At 27.7% G+C, this 19,847-nt stretch overlaps 1 protein-coding gene and 1 pseudogene across 1 annotated transcript; both read right to left on the minus strand.

Moving 5' to 3' along the window:
- Window positions 1-11,553: 11,553 nt before the first annotated feature.
- On the minus strand, window positions 11,554-12,316 carry LOC108809763 (zinc finger protein SHOOT GRAVITROPISM 5-like). Its single transcript, XM_018581910.2, has 2 exons — window positions 11,860-12,316; window positions 11,554-11,780 (listed from the first exon to the last, which is right to left on the minus strand). The coding sequence occupies exons 1-2, from the start codon at window positions 12,216-12,218 to the stop codon at window positions 11,651-11,653; spliced, it is 489 nt and encodes a 162-aa protein (XP_018437412.1). The 5' UTR covers window positions 12,219-12,316; the 3' UTR covers window positions 11,554-11,650.
- A 5,324-nt stretch (window positions 12,317-17,640) lies between these two features.
- Window positions 17,641-18,932, minus strand: LOC108808537 (SNF1-related protein kinase regulatory subunit gamma-1-like; annotated as a pseudogene).
- Between the last annotated feature and the right edge of the window lie 915 nt (window positions 18,933-19,847).

A 19,847-nucleotide genomic window follows, 5' to 3' on the forward strand; every position in this document is an offset into this window, starting at 1 on the left:
ATGTTTTGCGTCTAGTTCTTCTTTGGAATTTTATCAATTTTGAGCATGTATTTTAACTACCAAGCAGGGTTGTCCTAGTGGTTTCGTGGAACTTCGGCTCCCTAAGTTTAAATCCCGTTGAGAATGGATTAAAGAACCGGTTCTTGTTCTTTACTTCAGAAATTAGTCGGGTCTTTACGACCCAGTTGACCCGAATTATATAAAAATAAGTATTATTAACTACAAGGACGTTGTTTGGAATCACAAATGATTTAGAGAATATTTTTTCTTAATTTGAATAAACTAAAATATATATAACTAGTTATATTCTTCTGTCTTTTCTGTTTCGAAATACTAGCAATCTAGAAACATGTCTTTTGACTAACATATCTTAATTATAATTATTTAGAAGCATATCAAAAGATTAGAAAACTGCATTGGATGATACTGGATCATCATGGAAAGGAAGTGATATTTGTAAGCACTAAGCAACAATATTTCAATTTGATCAAAAAAAAAAAAAAAAAAAAAAAAAGCAACAATATTTCAATTTCATTTTGATTTAACAAATATATATATTTGGAGTTTGAGTGTAGAGAAAGGTCTAAGAAGAAGAAGTTGAAAATAAGTGGATACTCCGACTCCCTCCCACCCGTTATTGTCTTTGTAATTCTGTCATCAATTATTTCATTTGTTATATATAACCCGATCGATAGTGGTTTTTGTTTGATCCATTTGCTTCTATCTTTCATTATCAAAGGTTCTTATCATCAAAAACATGAGTCATGGCACCTGCAGTTTCACTACATCTTGTTACTATTTATATAAGGTCTATAGTACATTGATTAATAATGTCCAACTAATATGATTTCTGAGTTTTTATTGACTTAGGTTATGAATGTTTGAAGCGGGTACAAGTAAACACATGCATTCTTTCATTTGTGTAGCCATTTATCTTAAATACACACATAACAGATAGTGTAGTTTGTAATTAAAAAATTAAAAAAAAAGAAAAAGAAATTAAAATTAAAATTGGAAGTGTGGTTTACATCCTGCGGTTGAAAAGCAGAAGAAATTGGTGTGGTTTGGTAAGCTGGTGAGTTATAATTATTTATTTTTAACAATTTTACACTTATATAAAAAGATAACAATAATTTGAAAGCACATGAAGGTTTGCAACTTTGAAAGTACGTGAAGAAACATTGCTTTTTCAATTTTTTCACTTAAGTTTCTTTAATTTAATTTACTTTTAGGAAAAAGAAAAAGTTTCTTTAATTTATTAAATATAAATAATTAAGTTTAAAATATATATTAATCTAGTTTCATTTATAAAAAATAAAAATATCATTGAAGAAATATAATATATATGTAATATACAAATTATAAAATAATATACATATATACCATATTATCCAAATTTTATTATTTTGATGAAAAATATATTTAATTAAAAACTTCAATTTTTTTTTTTAACTAACCAAAATAAGAACCAAATAAGAATTGAATGGGATCCAATATTATCTTGTATATTAGTCGGTTCCTAATTTTATTACACGAACGAACCCAACTGAAAACTAAAAAACTGAATTAAAATGAAACCAAATTTTCTAAATACCCGAACAAATACTAAGCCTCATAAACCGAAGAATCGAACTGGAACTGGAACCAAAAACCGAATACTCATAGCTAATGTGTGGTTTTCTGTCGTAACAAGATGTTGTTTGTTTTGATTGTTTACTTAATTTTTTCAAAATTGATATATTTTTTTTGTATTATGTAATTTCACCCTTTTATTTTTATACTAAATGAATAACTATAATTACATTACATATTTATATTTCTACTTGTGTATTTAGTTCCTGACTTTTTTACAAGTCATATATTTTTTCACTAAAAATCTCTAAAAATTATCCAAAAATATTTATTTATTTTGGTATTTAATAAAATTTATGTATTGCTATATATTTATAAAATTAAATAATAAATATTAAGTAGAAAATTTTGATATTGACTTTACATTTTATATTTTAAAAAACAAACTTAAATTAATTTTATTTATAAATATTTGCGCAATTATAATAATTTTAAATAAAATATGATATTAGCTATATAATCTCAATCATACGATATTAAATTTCATATTTCAGATATATAAATGATTTTTTTAAAAATTATATATAGTATCATTAAACTACAAGTCTGGCTTTTAATAACATACAAAACATTTTGGCCATTATTTCACAAAAAAACTCTTAGTAAATATATGTTGTATCAATCAAGAGTTCTTATTTTGCATTTTTTGTAAAAAAATGTGTTTTATTTTAGTTTATGCATTAGTGGTTATGAATACACTATATTTTCTTGAATCTGAATCCAAACGATAAAACCTAAAAGTCACTATAAACGCGATTTCGCAAGTTTTGCAATCAATAAAACTACGGAATGAAAAAACTAGATGATATTATTATATTGCTGTAAAAGTGACTTTTGTTGACTACCAAATGTAAAAGTGCAAGTAAACATTCTACCAAATTATCATATACTTGGAAATAAAACTATAATGTAAAATGTTCTATAATATTATTAGATACCAATATATTATTTAAAATGTGTTGAAAATAAGCTAAATATTTATGATAAGAAGTAAAGTGTTTTAAATAAATTTTAGTTATTTTCACATTTCTGTTCATAAAAAAGAAATTATTTTCACATTTTTAAATAATTAATAGTTGTTTTTATATTAAAATAATTATCAATCACTGAGAGATATCACCTCACTGTTTTCTCTATAGTTCCAACGATCTTTACCAATCAAAACCCTTATCTTTCCGAGAAAAGAAAATCACTATTAGAGATATGTCGGGCCGGAAGATGTGTATCTTACGGACCAAGATTGTGAAGCCCGTGAAACCCATAAAGACCCTTAAAACTAAAAGGAAAGACTTGAAGAACAAGTTAACCTCAAAATATTCTTAGCATATTTCCATTAAATGTTTAGGAAAGTTAACATTATCTAGTGTCAACAATTATGTTAATGTTAGCACTATATATATGGATCTTGTATTCTCATATCAAAGACAACACAATAATATTATCATATTCTATTCTACTTTACATGGTATCAGAGCAGTCGATTCTTAGGGATCAAAATTAAAGCTTCCGTAAGTTTTAAGATTTGATAAGTATGATCATCGGTGGTGTTGACGATGATCAAGAAAATGCCGAAGATGATCCAGACGAAGACAATGTATACGTGAAGTTCTCTTGCATTATTTAGTTGCTTCTTAATATTATTAGGGTTTTGTACGTTATCTAAGTCAAAGAGACTTTTTATTGGTTTGAGTTTGGTGAGTGCACAAGAATTATCGTTTTCTTTTAGTTGGGTTAAGATTTGTGGGTTTCACTTGTGTTATTCTTTATCTAAGATTTTCTATGGTTTAGAATTTCTTAAGATGTTTGTTGTTCCATAGTTTGGAATATTATTGGTTATAGTTTAACCATTACGGGGGAGTTCTAGTAAAACGCTCAAGATTTTAGGTTAATTTGTTTAGTCCAAGTTACGGACTGTCCGAGATAGGACGATTGTTTTTTGGAGCTGCAGTTGCGCCCACGGGATGTATTCCCATTGTCAAGACCAAAGAAGAGCTGAAGTTTTCATCCTCCTTGTCTAAGTTGAAGTTCATTCCCGAAGGAATCTACTGATTTGTTTTCCTCGATATAGTATCCACGACATACGTGGTCTGCTATGTGGTTGCAGATTTGCGTGTTGCATCTCACGTTTGTCGTGCGGGGGAGTATTAGAGATATGTCGGGCCGGAAGATGTGTATCTTACGGACCAAGATTGTGAAGCCCGTGAAACCCATAAAGACCCTTAAAACTAAAAGGAAAGACTTGAAGAACAAGTTAACCTCAAAATATTCTTAGCATATTTCCATTAAATGTTTAGGAAAGTTAACATTATCTAGTGTCAACAATTATGTTAATGTTAGCACTATATATATGGATCTTGTATTCTCATATCAAAGACAACACAATAATATTATCATATTCTATTCTACTTTACAATCACTGAGAGATAGCAACTCCACACGAATGTAAGAACAGTACTGCATGAAGTGCTATATATGTATGTATTACGTATATCATTTGTATATAAAAATCTCGACAAGTACTTGCAGATGTGTATTCATACACGCGTGTAAAAGGAATGTTGTTTGTGTGTTAAAAGAGATTATGTAAATGACCTAAAGTAATGTATTTAGTTAGAAACTTATTTATTGGAAGAGAAGGGATCATTTTAGTTAAAAAAAAAGAAATAAAAGTGTTTACCAAAAAATAAATAAATAAATGAGATCATTATGTTGACAAAAAATATCTTAACATTTAGACCCCAAAAAAATGTTGACAAAAGAGATCTTTTTTACATCCAAAGAGCAATAAAAGCACTCTAGGGTTTCATGGAATTCCTTTTTCAAATTTATAGTTAGTCTACGCACCTTTTGGCCTTTGCCATCGCTTTTAGTTATTTTCTAGTATTTTGTATGTTCTCTCTTGTATAAGAGTTTGCAGTAAGGGCTTAATCAGAACAGTGCGTAGTAACACTTTTTGTTAGTTTTTCAATAAAAACTTAAACCTAGATTACTATTAATATTTATAAGATTTCTTTTTCTGCCATCACAAGTTACATTTAAAATAATTAGCTACAATTATATCTATATTTTTGAATTTTATTATTTATTTCTTCTGAGTATGTTGTTGTTTATATCTTATGAAGTTTTATAATAAAAACATATTTTGTTGAATCTAGATCAATACTAATATATTTTTATATTACGTTTGTATATAAATATTTATTCTAGATTTGTTAAAAAAATCTTTGTGATTGAAAATAGCAAATATTATTTCTGTAAAGATAATTGTTTGTGTGTTGCAGATTGTTACAAGTTAAACATAAAAATAAGAAGAGTTTTTTTTTTGCAAAGAAAATAAGAAGAGTTTTTAGATGAATTTTTCTATCAAACTTTTATTTCATAAAAAAAGAGCATAAAAACCTCTAGGCACAGCTCTGGGCTTAATTTTATTGAAAACAACATTATAGCTCTGCAGCGTAAAATAGAAAGCTTCTCTTCAAAGTAATAACGAGAAGATGAAACAAAGGAAAAATCTACTGAATTCCACAGGTAAAAAATTGTCATATAAATGACAAAACGGCAGACATCGACAATTTATGTGCTCTTAAAAATTTATATAAATTAGTAGATTTTAAATATCGTTTGTCTTTATTTATTGGTAAGTCATAATAATCGAATTACATATAATATGACCAATCGACTAGATTTTACGTACTAGCGTATAGTAGCTAATTAGTTATATGTATTATAGAATCTTATGGTTTTTGAAATCCACTATATAATCTCTGTAGGTAATACAATTTTTTCAATATTTTGTACATAAATACTGGAATCCTGGATCGGACAGTACAGATCAAGTTATCTCATTACATTATGTACGGAATTTTTATCTGCAGAAAATGAATGTCAAGGCTATATAAATTTACGGTATTATTTGAACTTTCTTACTATATAATATGCCAAAACATCTGGACATTTTATTTCCATGAAATTTTATGGTATCAAATAACAGGACACTACGACAATAATATTTAAATCGACCTAAGAAATCAAAAGTAGATAAATGAGCATGGTGATGCAATAATTATACCCATCATCTCCATGCATATATATCTTTATATATGTATATGTATATATGTACGTGTGTTTATGATTATTTGCCTAAAAGAAAAATAACCATCAGTTTGCCCTTCATTTAAAGGAATATAACTTCAAAAGTGATTACAATAAATAAAATGAACCAGATGTAAGTCATCCAATTATATTCAAATCATGCAAATTGTTCATTCTTCTATTTTCCACGTTACTTTATTTTGTACTAGATATAAGCCCGTTGCGTTGCAACGGAATTTTTGATGTTTTAATTTAGTAAAAACATAAAATAATAATAATTTTATTATAATTTAATGATTGATTTACATATGTTGTGTGAGATTTATTTTATAATTAAAAATTTTACATAAGTTCAAGTTAAAATTTTTATTTTATAATCATGATACATAAATGAATTTTATTTATTTATTTAATAGATAGTTTTTATTCATAATTTTTATTAAATAATTTATTATATTGTTGAATTTTATAATTTAATTTTATTTTATATTTTTTTAAGTTACTTGGTTCTTCAAAGTTTATAATTAATATAATGGCAATTATATTTTTAAAATGTGACTTGTTCTAATATATCTCATATTTAAAAGAATATATACTAAGATAATAACCAAAACAAAATTTTTAGAAAGTAATTATTAATATTATTTAATAGTAATTTTCCATTTTTGAAACCCTAACCAAAATATAATTACAAAAGATTATTTGATAACAATTTGTTTTCTAATATTGTGACATTTGTTTTAAATATGTAATGATTAAAAATATATGTACCATGAAAATAAAATAAACGAAGTTTGAAACAACTAATTTTAAAAATTATTTAATGTTAAAAAACAATTTTAAAATTATTTAATAGTAACTTGAAGAAATTTTCCTTTTTCAATTAACAGAAAAAAACAGATTTGAAAAATAGTTTATCTAATAGTAATTTTCCTTTTCTAAAATTTTAATAAAATCTTATCATAAAATACTATATTGAGCCTAGTTTTTCAAAATTAATAGGTAACTAGGTGATTTTCCCGTGCTCATGCACGAGGTTAAATATTTAAAACTAAAATACATTATAATAATTTATTTTTATTTTCAGTTATTCTGTTATTTATATTGTAATCAATATGCATGATTTATTTTAAACAATATTTTGTTATTTTAGTTAGACATATAATTTTTGATATATAATATCTTGACTGTTTGGTTATTATTTGGATATATTAGATAACATTTAATTTCCCAATTCAACAAATTTTCTTACTCGACTATAATATTTTTGTTATACTGATTAAATTTTGATTTATTTTGTTATTTTCATGTATTTTAACTCTTATCTTAGATTTGTAAAATATATATTGGTGAGATTATATATAATTTAATATTTTTTATTTTGAGAATCAAATAGTAAGAGTAAACTAAAGTGTTGATCGATTAAAGTTACATAAATAAATAAATAAATAAATATATATATATATATATATATATATATATAACAATGATAGTCTTTTCAAACCCTATATTTATAAGTTATATAAAATACTAAATTATAATACTTGGTTAATATATTTATAATATTATTTGAAAATTTCATATTTATTTAGTGATATGTTGAGTCACTCTATAATTTATATGTATAAAATATTTTTATAAATAAAAATATATTACTTTATTTAATGTCTAACTTTGTATAAAAAAATTGGATTGGTCTAGTTACTCATTTTTTGGGTATATAGTGTTACATATAGTATGTAAAATTAAAGTATAACTATTTTTAATCTAATCCAACCAAATCTTATGAACTGTATTCGTTGTATTAGTTTAGTTCTTTATCTTAGATGTGTAAATATATTTTTGATTTTTTAGTAATTTGGTATATATTAATTTGAAAAAATAAAATTAGAAAAATAAAGAGATGATAGGTACAAAGTTGCATAAAAACATAATACATAAAAATTAAAAGAGAAAAATTATTTCCTTACTTTAATATCAAGATTATTCTACTGAGTTTTAATTTTTGTGAAATCACATTTTATATGACAATATTTTTTTTATCATTGAAGTTATTTGAAAAATATAAAGGGAACTTAAATAAATAAGAAAGATTAGATTAAATTTTATTCATTAAAAATATCTTATTTTATGTTATTTAAATTATTTTGTAACAATTACTTAATATTTTTTAAATATATATTATTTTGTTTAAGATTATCTTGTAAAAGAGAATATTGTTTTGTTAATTTTCCTTATTGAATTATATATATATAAAAGATAATTTTCGTTTTAAAATTTACAAATTTTTAATTATATAGTTTATTTGAAAAAATAAAGAAAAAGGAAACATAAATAAAAAAGGAAAATAATAAATATTTAATAATAGTAATTAGATATATTTGATTCATTAAGGGCATCACTGTAATCAACCATCCTCAGAGTTAACCTGAGTGCGACACATAGGAAAGTGACTTCTCAAATAATATTATAGAGACATGATTGTGACACATGACAATTATATATTTAAAAATGTGATATGAGTTAAACTATCTCATAAATAAATAAATATATAATAAGATAACAAAAATGATTTCTGTTAATAGTTTATCATAAATATTATTTAATAGTAATTTCTATTTTTAAAAGTTTAAACAAAATATAATAGCAAAATAATATTTGATGATATTTTTATTTTAATATTGTGAAATTTGATAAAATATTTTATGATTAAAAATATATAGTACGAAAATATAAATTAATTTCTTATTTTTTTCAAAATATTTAATATTATATTTAAATTTTAAAATATTTAGTAGTAATTTTAAGATAAATTATATTTTAGAAATCCTTTAGAAAAATATTTGTAAAATATTTTATTTAATAATAAATTAATTTTTAATTAAAATAATATTTTTATATTTACTATAGATTTTAATGTACATTTTTATCCTAAATTTTGTTAAAGAAATGTCATTTACTAAATTATCTTTTTCTCTATCTTCTTTTATTTCGTAATTTTCATCTCTTTTGAACATGTTTTTCGAATACATGTTATTAACATAGAACTAAAAACTATCAAATATCCATGTTGTTGATATAAGATATTTTATGGAGCACTGAATACATCATAATGTAAGGTTTCCAGTTTCTAAAATAAATAAATAAATTGTCAAAAATACTACATTCATATTATTACTTTTCATGTTTACACTAACCACTATTATATTTTCACTTTTAAAAAGGAAAAACAATTATAATTCTAGAATTAACATCGACCAAAAAAACTAAGGTTAACTAATTTAAACTTAAGATTTTGAGTTGAGAGATAAGGTAATGTTAAGGGTTTAGGTTTAATATTTTTACACATATAAAATTATATATGAAGTTTTTAAGAAACAACATTTGAATTAATAAACAAATATTTTTATAGAGTGATAACTATTACAAAAAAAGAAAAAACTATTATTGTACAAATGCCTAATCATTATTGTGGCAATAATTTACGTAAGCAGCATGACAATGACAAAAGAAATCAACATGAGTTTGTAAGAAAAAAAAAATATGCGAAGATAAGGATACAGAACCGTACTTTGTATTTTTGTTGAATCAATAATTATACTTGGTGATCAAATATGAGGGAGTTTAATTCTATATATATATATATATATATATATATATATATATATATATATATATATATCTGAATAATTGTAATTCTTTTTGGTTTATGATCTTTTTAATTAGAATTTGAATAAAAGAAAATTAAAATTATATAGTCTTTTATATTTTTTGGTCTAAGATTTTTTTAAAAGGATAAATACTATTAAATATTTATTGACAGTTTTTTTATTTCTTTAAAGTTATATTTTCTTCATGAGTTGAATAAAGGAAAATTAACATTAAGCAATTTTTTTGGTTTAAGATTTTTTAAAAGGATAACTACGATTAAATATTTTACATTTATTTTTTTCTTTATGATTTTAATTAGAAAAGAAAAATTAATGTTAAATATTGTACAAACTGATTTTAGTTTAAAACACATGTCACAATCTTAAATATTTAATTGTCATACGTCGCGATCGTAAATTAGTAACTTAAGAAAACAAAGTTTCATTGGTCTAAGATTTTTTAAAAAAATATAATTACTATCAAATATTTCTTGACAGTTTTTTAATTTCTTTACAGTTATCTTTTCTTCATGATTTCAATAAAGAAAATTAATATTAATCAATTTTTTTTAAAATTTTTTTTGTTTAAGATTTTTTAAAAGGATAATTACGATTAAATATTTTTTACATTGATTTTTTTCTTTATGATTTTAGAAAAGGAAAATTAGTGTTAAATATTTTACAAATTGATTTTAGTTTAAAACACATGTCACAATAAGAACCAAGCTTTAATTGACATGTGTCGTGATCATGTTAATTACTAATTTTGAAGAACCAAGCTTTAGTATTATAAGGAAAAAAAAATTGTTTAGAATTCTGAAAAAGGAAAATTTTGGAAACAATTAATATTAAATGAATTTTAACTATTAAATAATTTTTACAATTAGATTATTCAAAATTCGTATTTATTATATAAGTACATATATATTTTAATCATTATATATTTAAACACATGTAAAATATTAGAAAAAAATAGTATGAAATAATCTTTTACAATTATCTTTTGTTTCGAATTTTAAAAATTATTGTGTATATATATATATTTAATTATGAGATATTTTAACAAATATCAAAATTTTAAATATATAACTGTCATGTGTCACAATCATGTTAATTAATAATTTTGACATGTGTTTTAAACTAAAATCAGTTTGTACAATATTATCTTTTGTTTAGAATTGTAAAAATGGAAAATTACTATTAGTAATATTTATAATAAGGTTTTTAATTATTAGATAGATTAACACATGTCACAATTTTAAAGAAGGAAAAATTCTGAAAAATAATATTAAATAATTTTTACCTATTAAAAATATTTACAATTAGATTATATAAAATTCGTTTTTATTATATAAGTACATATATTTTTAATCATTATATATTTAAGCACATGTAAAAATATTAGAAGAAAAATTACTATCAAATAATCATTTACAATTATCTTTTGTTTAGAATATTAAAAATGGAAAATTACTATTAATAATATTTATAATAAAGTTTTTAATTATGAGATAGATCAACACATGTCACAATCTTAAATCTTTTGTTTACAGTATTAAAAATGGAAAATTACTATTAATAATATTTATAATAAGGTTTTAATTATGAAATAGATTAATACATGTCACAATCTTAAAATTTTAATTGTCATGTGTCGCGATCATGTTAATTAGTAACTTTGAAAAACCAAGCTTTATATAATAAGATGGTGCAATAATTGAATTATTATCCACTTTCTTGTTACTCTAGCTAATATCAAACACTTAACTAACTGTCCATCAGGCTAATTAGGTTTTGTTCCATTTATTAGTTAATTAGGGACATAATTCGAGTTTAATACTCCAAACTATTAATGTATAGAGCTGATGTTACGGAATTGATATGACTAATGTATACACGGTAACTAATTGAATTTCAGTTCATCAAATCCCCTGTAACTGACTTATTTCTGAGATACTATGTAAGATGACACAACGGAGTTTGGAACACACATAACCAGTTCTCGAGGCTAATTGAGAAGCTGGTCAAGAACAAAATTCTTCATAGACTTGTGATTTTAATCATCTTCGAGAAGTTTTAGATTCATATTTTACCGACTTATTATTTTTTGATACATCTGTAGAGGTCTTTTGTTGATCAATGACTTTTAAATTCCAACAAAAATTTTAATGTATTTAAGTAAAATTGCCGGGGAAATAATTAATTTCTTATTTGAACACATCATTGGTTTTCCTTAGATTTCAAGAAAACAGAAAGAAATTAAAAACATAATAAAATTAAGGCCTAAAGCGCTGACTGCAAGAGTGGCAAGTGATCTCCAAGCAAGTCGTATCGATCTTGGTCATTGATCTCTCCTTCAACCTCTCCGCTCTCTCAACCTCCTCCCTCGCCTTCTGCCACATCACCCTGATCCCAAACCCAAAATCCGTTAACCAAACCGAACAAAACCAAACCAAACCGGGACTACTTAGTATAAGTTTGTTACCTTGCCCGAGCAAACTCAGATTGAGCCATCTCCATCTCACGGCGAGTCAGCTCTCTGACTCTCTCGGCGTAAGCCTTCTCTATTGCCGCCAGTCTTATCTGCTCCGCAGCCTGCCCCTTCAGAACCTCCACACCTCCTCCGCCGCCATCCCTTACATGCTCCACCGTCGCCGTTGGAACTGTACTGAGGCTGATGGAGAGTTTGAGGTCGAGGTCGTGGTGGATCATGGATGAGGAATGGTGGTGATCGGTTGTTGTAACTGTTGGGCGGAGTGTCCTTACCGGAGATTCCGTCGATAGTGGAGAAGGTAAAAGCTGAAGCTCTTTGTGATGATCATGTTGCTGCTGTTGTTCAGCCATTTTTTGGTTTTGTTTTTTGTTGGGAGCTAAAAAAGGCTGCAGTTTTCAATAAGTAGGGGGTGCATTACTTTATATGTAAGCTGCTTCGTGTCTGTGCACATATACAGTATATCTACTTGATATGACTCTTATATCCTCGTTGCTTTATTTTTGTGTCAAATAGTTATAAGAAGTTTAGTTTATTTGTGTACTTTGCCCCAAAAGAAGAGTTAATTTGTGTAGAAAATTAGTGGTGGATTGATTGGATTCAGAATAATAAAAAGTAAAATATTGGGTTCAAGGAACTATTAAAAGGTTTCAGACAATTTCATAATTAGTAAACGGATAAGCAATGCGGTAGATTATTGACAAAACTTAATAAAAGCATCTGAGCATTCTTGACATAAACAATCAAATAAATTTAATCCAAGTATTTTTGACATAACAATCAAACTAATGACACAAACTATAACTTTTTATCAAGCAATTAAATTTAATAAAAGTATTTTTGACGTAAACAAATCAAATTATTGACATAAAGTATCAAAGACTTAATCAAAATTTATATTTATATTTAAGTTTATTTTAAATGATGAATAGTTTAAAGACGAATGTAATTGAGATATTTTTTCCGTAAACTCTCTTAAATTATTTTTTTAAATGTAAAAAATTGAACCATAAATTTTAACTCTTCTATGAGCATGTTTAATCGGCGCCAAAATAAAGATTTTGTTTTTATTGTAAATGTCAACTAGCTAAATGACTTAAAATAATTTACAAAAGCTTAACTAATTTTATAATTTTCACTAATCCATATAACCAATATAAAATTTATTTTATTCACCCAACATTTCATCAAATTTATAGTTTTCTTTAATATGGGGTGTTCCATGCGTATAGTATTGTCAGCCTAAGTATAGTCCGGATTAATTTCTAAAGAGAGTTTTTATCTATGAGAAAATTCTTTCTCCAGATATTCAAATATGCCTAAAACAAATGCCAATATCTATATATATGTCCAAGAATAATGTTGTTTAAATTTCTTTTGAAAGAATTTAAGAAGTAAATTCTCGTTATGGATACAAAGAGGATGTGTCTCTATGAAAAAAAGTTTTTCTACAAAATAAAAAAACGAGAAATTTTTGTTTGGTGTTTATGTAATTAAGTTTTTGGTGTTATTAATCTTCGTTAGATGTTAACGTAGTTGTTGACATATTTCGGAGTGTTGGAAGACTGAAATATATATTCAGTGGGAGTTTACCTTGGAGGTAAGTAATCATGCATCAAAATCTTAGACTATATGGTGATTTTAACATATGATTGGAGTATTCTAAGAAAAATTTTTAATAGAAAAAATTAGTATAAACGCTTTCTTCTTCTGGTGGATTTGAAAAGAAAAATTTGCATCTTTTTTATTTTTTACAATTTATTATTCTGACCCTATTTCACTTAGAGATGTATCCTTTCCAATTCTTTTTTTCATATATTTGTGGTGTGTTTCCAAAATAAATTTAGACTTAAAGACTAATTACCACAAAGCGTAATATAATCCATTTTTTTAACGATTTAAAACGTTCCAAATGGCCGTACTCAAACCAAGGTGGCGATATTCCCTTTACCATCAGAGTTAAAAGCCCCAGTTAAATTTGTACTTACCATTTACATCCATTGTATATAATTGGGAGTTTTTGGTAAATGAGATTTATAGCCTGAATATCTCGATAATCTTCTAACAAACGACCACAGTACCACAATTATGTAAATTTGTTGCTCAGTGTGGTTCCATTGATTATCTCGATTGATAAGACAAAAAGGATTTTGATTTGTACAACAATTAGGTATGTATGTTTCCATTATATATATATATGTAAGTGTAAAGATGACACAAACAATAGGTAATGCAGAAGGTAAACCAAGAGATAAAATAGATACAAGCAAACACTAATTGCTTTATTAGAAATCGCCTTATACACTCAATTACAAGTTCTACTTAATCAGCATCGCTAGCCTGTTAACACCCTAACAGCTGCTACTGAACAATTCCTAATCTACCCAAACTTGTTTCTCCATCGTCAGTACTTCAGCAACTGTTTCAGCACGACCCAAGAACACCCTAAGGGATTTTTACCCTTCCTCTATAACAATAGCCTCCAGTGTCTTATTGGAATACCCACGACTCCATAGCTCTTTTATAGTGATCTCCACGTTCCTGAAACCTAGTCTCCAAGACAACATGGATATGGACAACTTCCATATTAATAAGTACAGTTTCCTTTTCTTGGAATGTACTTATTTCTCAAGGCATAAACTTACTCCCCAAGTTTATCTCTTGTCTTTTCTCCATGGTATAAACTTGCTCCTCAAGTTTATTCCACGCCAGCTCAGCATCTCGCATCCACATGGTCTCTACCACTCTGCATGCCTCCTGATTCACTCTCTGACACACACTGCATCAGCAACTATTTCAACGACTACGTTAAGATATAAACCCTCAGTTTATTTTTCTCCATCTCAGTATATCCTTACATCCACATGGTAACCCACCACTCCGCATGCCTTATGTAGTAACGACTAATGCCTCCAGCATCAGTGACTTCGTCGCCTAATTAGTCACGGAAGACTATTGATATCTGCAAGCTCTTCTTGCATCTTCAATATATATATATATCAATAGAAGAAGATATGAATTGATCGTATAAAATTATATAGTGACAAAGATGGTTAATTTATTTCTCACAAAAAGATGGTTAATTTCCAATATAACCACTACTATTTTCATCTATCATCACTCGTAAGTGTACCTACACCAAAAACCAAAATTTTAAATGTATTTTTATCATGAGTTTCATGCAGGCTATATTATGTTCAGACGAGAAGTTAGTTAAATAGTACTGGTAACGCAGTTATCGATATCATCAAATAGATGCTTTCTGAAACTATACGAGTACTATTGTTTATTTACGTTTACGGTTATGTTATGTTTAAGATAATAGAACATGTAGATGCAACCGTCACCGTTGTTTTCATGGTTAGTTTAAAACATCAGCGACATAATTCATCAAGACCAGGTTTGAGATTTTATAAATTATAAACATTTACTAATAGTTTTAATAATTTTACATACAAATTTATATTTACATATACAACTTCCAAATATTTCGGAGGTTATGATAAAAGTTTAATTGGACTATTTGCTCAGATCCGACCCTGCTAGCTCAGAAGTTCCAATTGCAGAATTTATTTATTAAAATTAAACTGGGGCACTTTGACATTAGTGAGAAAATAGTAGAGGTTAGTAATTTGGCAATCTCCGTTGTATCAAAATAGTACAGTTATTAGCTGTAGAGAAAATCTCCGTTGAAGAAAAGACAGAGAAGATGGGATATAAATATAACGGATCACGTTATTGAGGCATGAGAGGCTTTTATGAGAAACCCTTTTCACCTTTTTCATATTTTTCTCATAAACATATATCCGTTTTATATAAAGATATGAAAATGAGGATGTGGGTTGTGTAATAATTGGAGATTCACGTGGGTTTTTGGGTTCTAAAAGCTAACGTACTACACTACTACTCGTAGCTCTATACTAACTACTAAGTAGGAATATTTTAGTCATTTAAATTAAATTCTTCTCATAAAATGGTACTCCATATTTTATTTGGAAGATAAAGAGTGTATTCTCTATATTTTGGTTACTAGCCTGTTTTTCTATGTCTCATGTATAATATAACTTTTGCTTCTAATACTATTACAAACAATAAGTATAGCCATTATTTTTTCATTTAGACATTTTCTTGAATTCATGATATTTTGATTAAACCTAACTTAGATGCAATTTCTTTTCGAATGGAAACATATAAAAGTGATAGAATGTGAAAATTAAAGATCACGAAATCCAAAACCTATTTAACTTATTGTGTATTATATTGGCCCATAGTTTCCAAACCTGTTTTAATGAATTTAAACTTTTTGTCTAATTGTATATACTTTTTCATTATTTTAGACTTGTGCACATATATTAAAAATCATTTTTTATATATTTTCTATATAAAAACACCATTATATCTACACCTATTTATATTTTAACCAATAGAAAATACATTAAAATAAAATTAATAAATTATATATAAAAATGCTAAAATGACATTTATTTTGCAACGGATTTTTTCTTTACAACGATATTTAATATGAGATGGAGAGAATTTTTTTTCATTTATCCATGTTTCTAGGTTCACTAACAAAAAGAAGATTATTGACCATTGCTTTTAAATGCAGCACATTGCATAACTCTTGCGCTCAAAACTTGTTAAAATTCAATGTTTTTTTTTATAAATACGTAAAGTAACATATGAAGTATATGTATAGATTCATTTATTTATTATTAGTTGAATCTGCTTTAGAAATGCATAAACTATAACCTATAACCTTTACAGCAATGATTTTGCCAAACCCCTAAAGAAAAGAATGCTTATACAAACAAAACATAGAAAAAGAAATCACTTTAGAAATCAGGGGCATTTAGGCCCATGTGTATTTGGATCATAATTCAGAACAGATTATAACAAGAAAAACAAACCGAAAATTTATATTATATGGACAAATAGACCTGATTGCCAATCTGAACTGGATGCGCGTAAATTTTACACTATGCTACATTTGCTCCGTTGATTAGAAGAACATTCCCGCCGCCAACCCGTACTTAAAAGACAAAACTAAAACCTCAAATTATGCAAATAGATGTTATAAATCCTTATCCGTTTTGCTTCACTGCTTGGTTATGATGTTTCTGACTTTCTGTTTCTGTTTTATTTTTTTTCTAATGCTATACTACACACAAACCATGCATCTGCGGCCCGGCAGGTTAGTAGTCTCTTTGAACATTGTTTCCATGCTTGAGCTAATAGATAAGAACTTTTTGAACATTCTGTGCAACAACTATATAGTTGAATACTTATCTATTTGCTATGCAAAACCAAATACTCTCTCACCTGCAAAGAGATTAATAAAATATTTTGTGTGTATCCGGATGGTTTATTCAAGTTTGTTTGTGTTCCTCAAATCTTTGGCAGAAGATTTTATGTGACAATAGTCACTTGCAATCAGTGTACCAAGATTACTACACAGGTTTGTGTACTTCAAACAACTCAGCTTGATTTCTCAAATTTGGATCTTATCATCTTAATAAGGTACTCTACTAATGTTATACCGTTAGTGTCTTCAGCTAAACGGTTGTTTTGACATCAAACATCTAAACAGACAAGCCAACTCGATGCAGTCACATGGACTTGCTTCATACTTGTTTACGTGTTGCTGAGGTAAATCTATTTCGTGGAAGAGAGACTACATGTCTGAGATGTTACCTACGTAGCTGTTAGCCATGGCCAACATCAAAGTGAATTTACTCTTACTCTGACCAGGTACCAAAGTATATTTCAGACATATTCACTCAAAGATTAGCTCTTTTTCCTCTTTTATTGTTTCTGTTTGAACGTTTACAACACAAATTCAAGAACTTTGGCACAAACAGACAGAGAAGCAAAGACAAATTTGTTAGACTCTGTAGTTTTGAGGTAGAGGGATAACACCGTCAAAGAAATCCCCAAAATAGCCAGGTGGCTCATACACAAGTCTTGCGATGATGTCCCTGAGAGTGATGAGTCCTTCCAGGTTACCTGCATCATCCACCACATATAGTCTATGGATCTTCTCAGCGTCCAGCATCAAAATCAGTTCCTCCAGCGTATGGTTCTTAGTGCAAGCCATAACACCACTCAGTATAGGTGCTGATGTATCCCCACCCTTCTCCAGATGTTCTCTAACCGCTTCTAAGAAGTTCTTCGTTGTGATTGACCTAATGAAAAAAAAAAGATACAAAGAGAAAGCATTGACCAATGCCTACCGAAAGATGTAGGATTTATTATTAAGTATCAAAACCTGTAGTCATGGTAGATCTCTGGAGCAGTCAGGAGAAAATGAACATCTCTAAGGCTGATATTGCCTACTGGCTTCTCACTTTTTCTTTCTATAACGGGTATGCCTCCGATCCTCTTTCTCCTCATCAGCTTAAACGCCTGAAGAACTGGTTCATCCTCATATATCTGAAAACAGAAACGCTATTAGAAAGAGAAAAAAAGAACACATCACAAAGAGAACAATAAACCGGACCGACACAAGTATCGGAAGTAAACCGGAATCTTGTTACTTTGAGAGGGAGAGGAGAGAGGGAAAGCAGAGACAGGGATGGTCTCGAAGCAGGCGTTGAGCTTCTCGTCAGGGCTGAGCTGTGGCTTCTGCTCATCCCAGAGATCTTCCACACGCATCCCTAGCTTAGCTTCCGGGCTCCACACCTCACTTCCATGCCCTAAGCTCTCGCTCCTCTCGCTATCTTTATCTCCGGCACACTCGCCATCTTCTCGGGTAATATCACAGTGAAAAAAGGTAACGATTTTGTAATCATGACAAGTACCTTGAGCACCCTTTAGAAAGCTTGTAAACTTTGCGCCTTAAATGCTCCTCTTGAAACTCATTTGACTGTTGATACTCTCTCTTTGAAGCAAGCTCCTGTTTTAAGGTCTCTTGCATATGGTCTCTTGTGTACTAAGTCATGGATATACACACTTGAGTTGTCCCATCTGTTTTACCAATCTTTTTGACAAACTCAAGTGGTACTCCACTCCCAAAACCCATACCTCATTTTTAAACCATCATTATTTGTTGAGTGAGACCTCTTTAGAAAGCTTTACATGTGCATAATGTTGAGAGTATTGGGAACGACAATGCTTAGTCTCCATTCTTGCTAGATTAGTCACTCTATTGTCTAGCTATAGGAAGGGGGTGAGTGTTGTGATTGTGATTTGGGAATATGAAAGGTTTGGCTCTTTGTGCTTAAGTGATTAGTCTTTTTGGGATAAGTGGAGAAGTATCTAACTCTTATTGTGAAAAGTCTTGGCCCCCAAATATAATTTTTTTTTTTTCTATGCAAATAAGAATCTAATATGCAATGCATGAGACTCAAAATCATGAAAACAAACATGATCAAATACTTGGTACCTTCAATTTGATGTTAGAAGTTTTGAGGCTCCTAAGTCAAATGATAGTATAGTGGTAGTAAGTTGTCGAACCAGTTCTGAGGGACTCAAAGCAGTGAGAATGCAAGTATTTGCCTAATCTAAGTGCAGCCAGTGATTTGATGATTTCTAAACTAATGATTAAAGCTAATGCAAAGCAATAAAAATGATACTTTTAAGCTATTGGAAAGGAGAACTCATGGGTATAGGGATTTAGATCTTGGGTGATCAGGTTTCGAACTAAGGAATGTAAATGATAAATCAAACTATCAACCTTAAGCCTAGACACAATTCTAATCAAGCTCTATGTCTAGATGAATGCTCATTTGCTAACATGTCTCAAACATCAAATGTCTTTGGTTGAATAACATGCAAGCAATCATTACTAACAAGTCTATTAGCTATCTTAGCATCTTTAACAACAAATCTCTTTGGCAAAGTACACTAAAAGCCTAGGAGAGTTGACTCAGGTATTTCATCAAACACCTGTCGGGTGAGAAATGCCTAGAGATCACCCTTTGAGTGGCCTACTCAAATGATGCATTAAGATCACTCTACTATGCAAGGAACAAGTATGATTT

This window comes from Raphanus sativus, chromosome 6, assembly GCF_000801105.2.
Source record: "Raphanus sativus cultivar WK10039 chromosome 6, ASM80110v3, whole genome shotgun sequence".
Taxonomy (NCBI): Eukaryota; Viridiplantae; Streptophyta; class Magnoliopsida; order Brassicales; family Brassicaceae; genus Raphanus; species Raphanus sativus.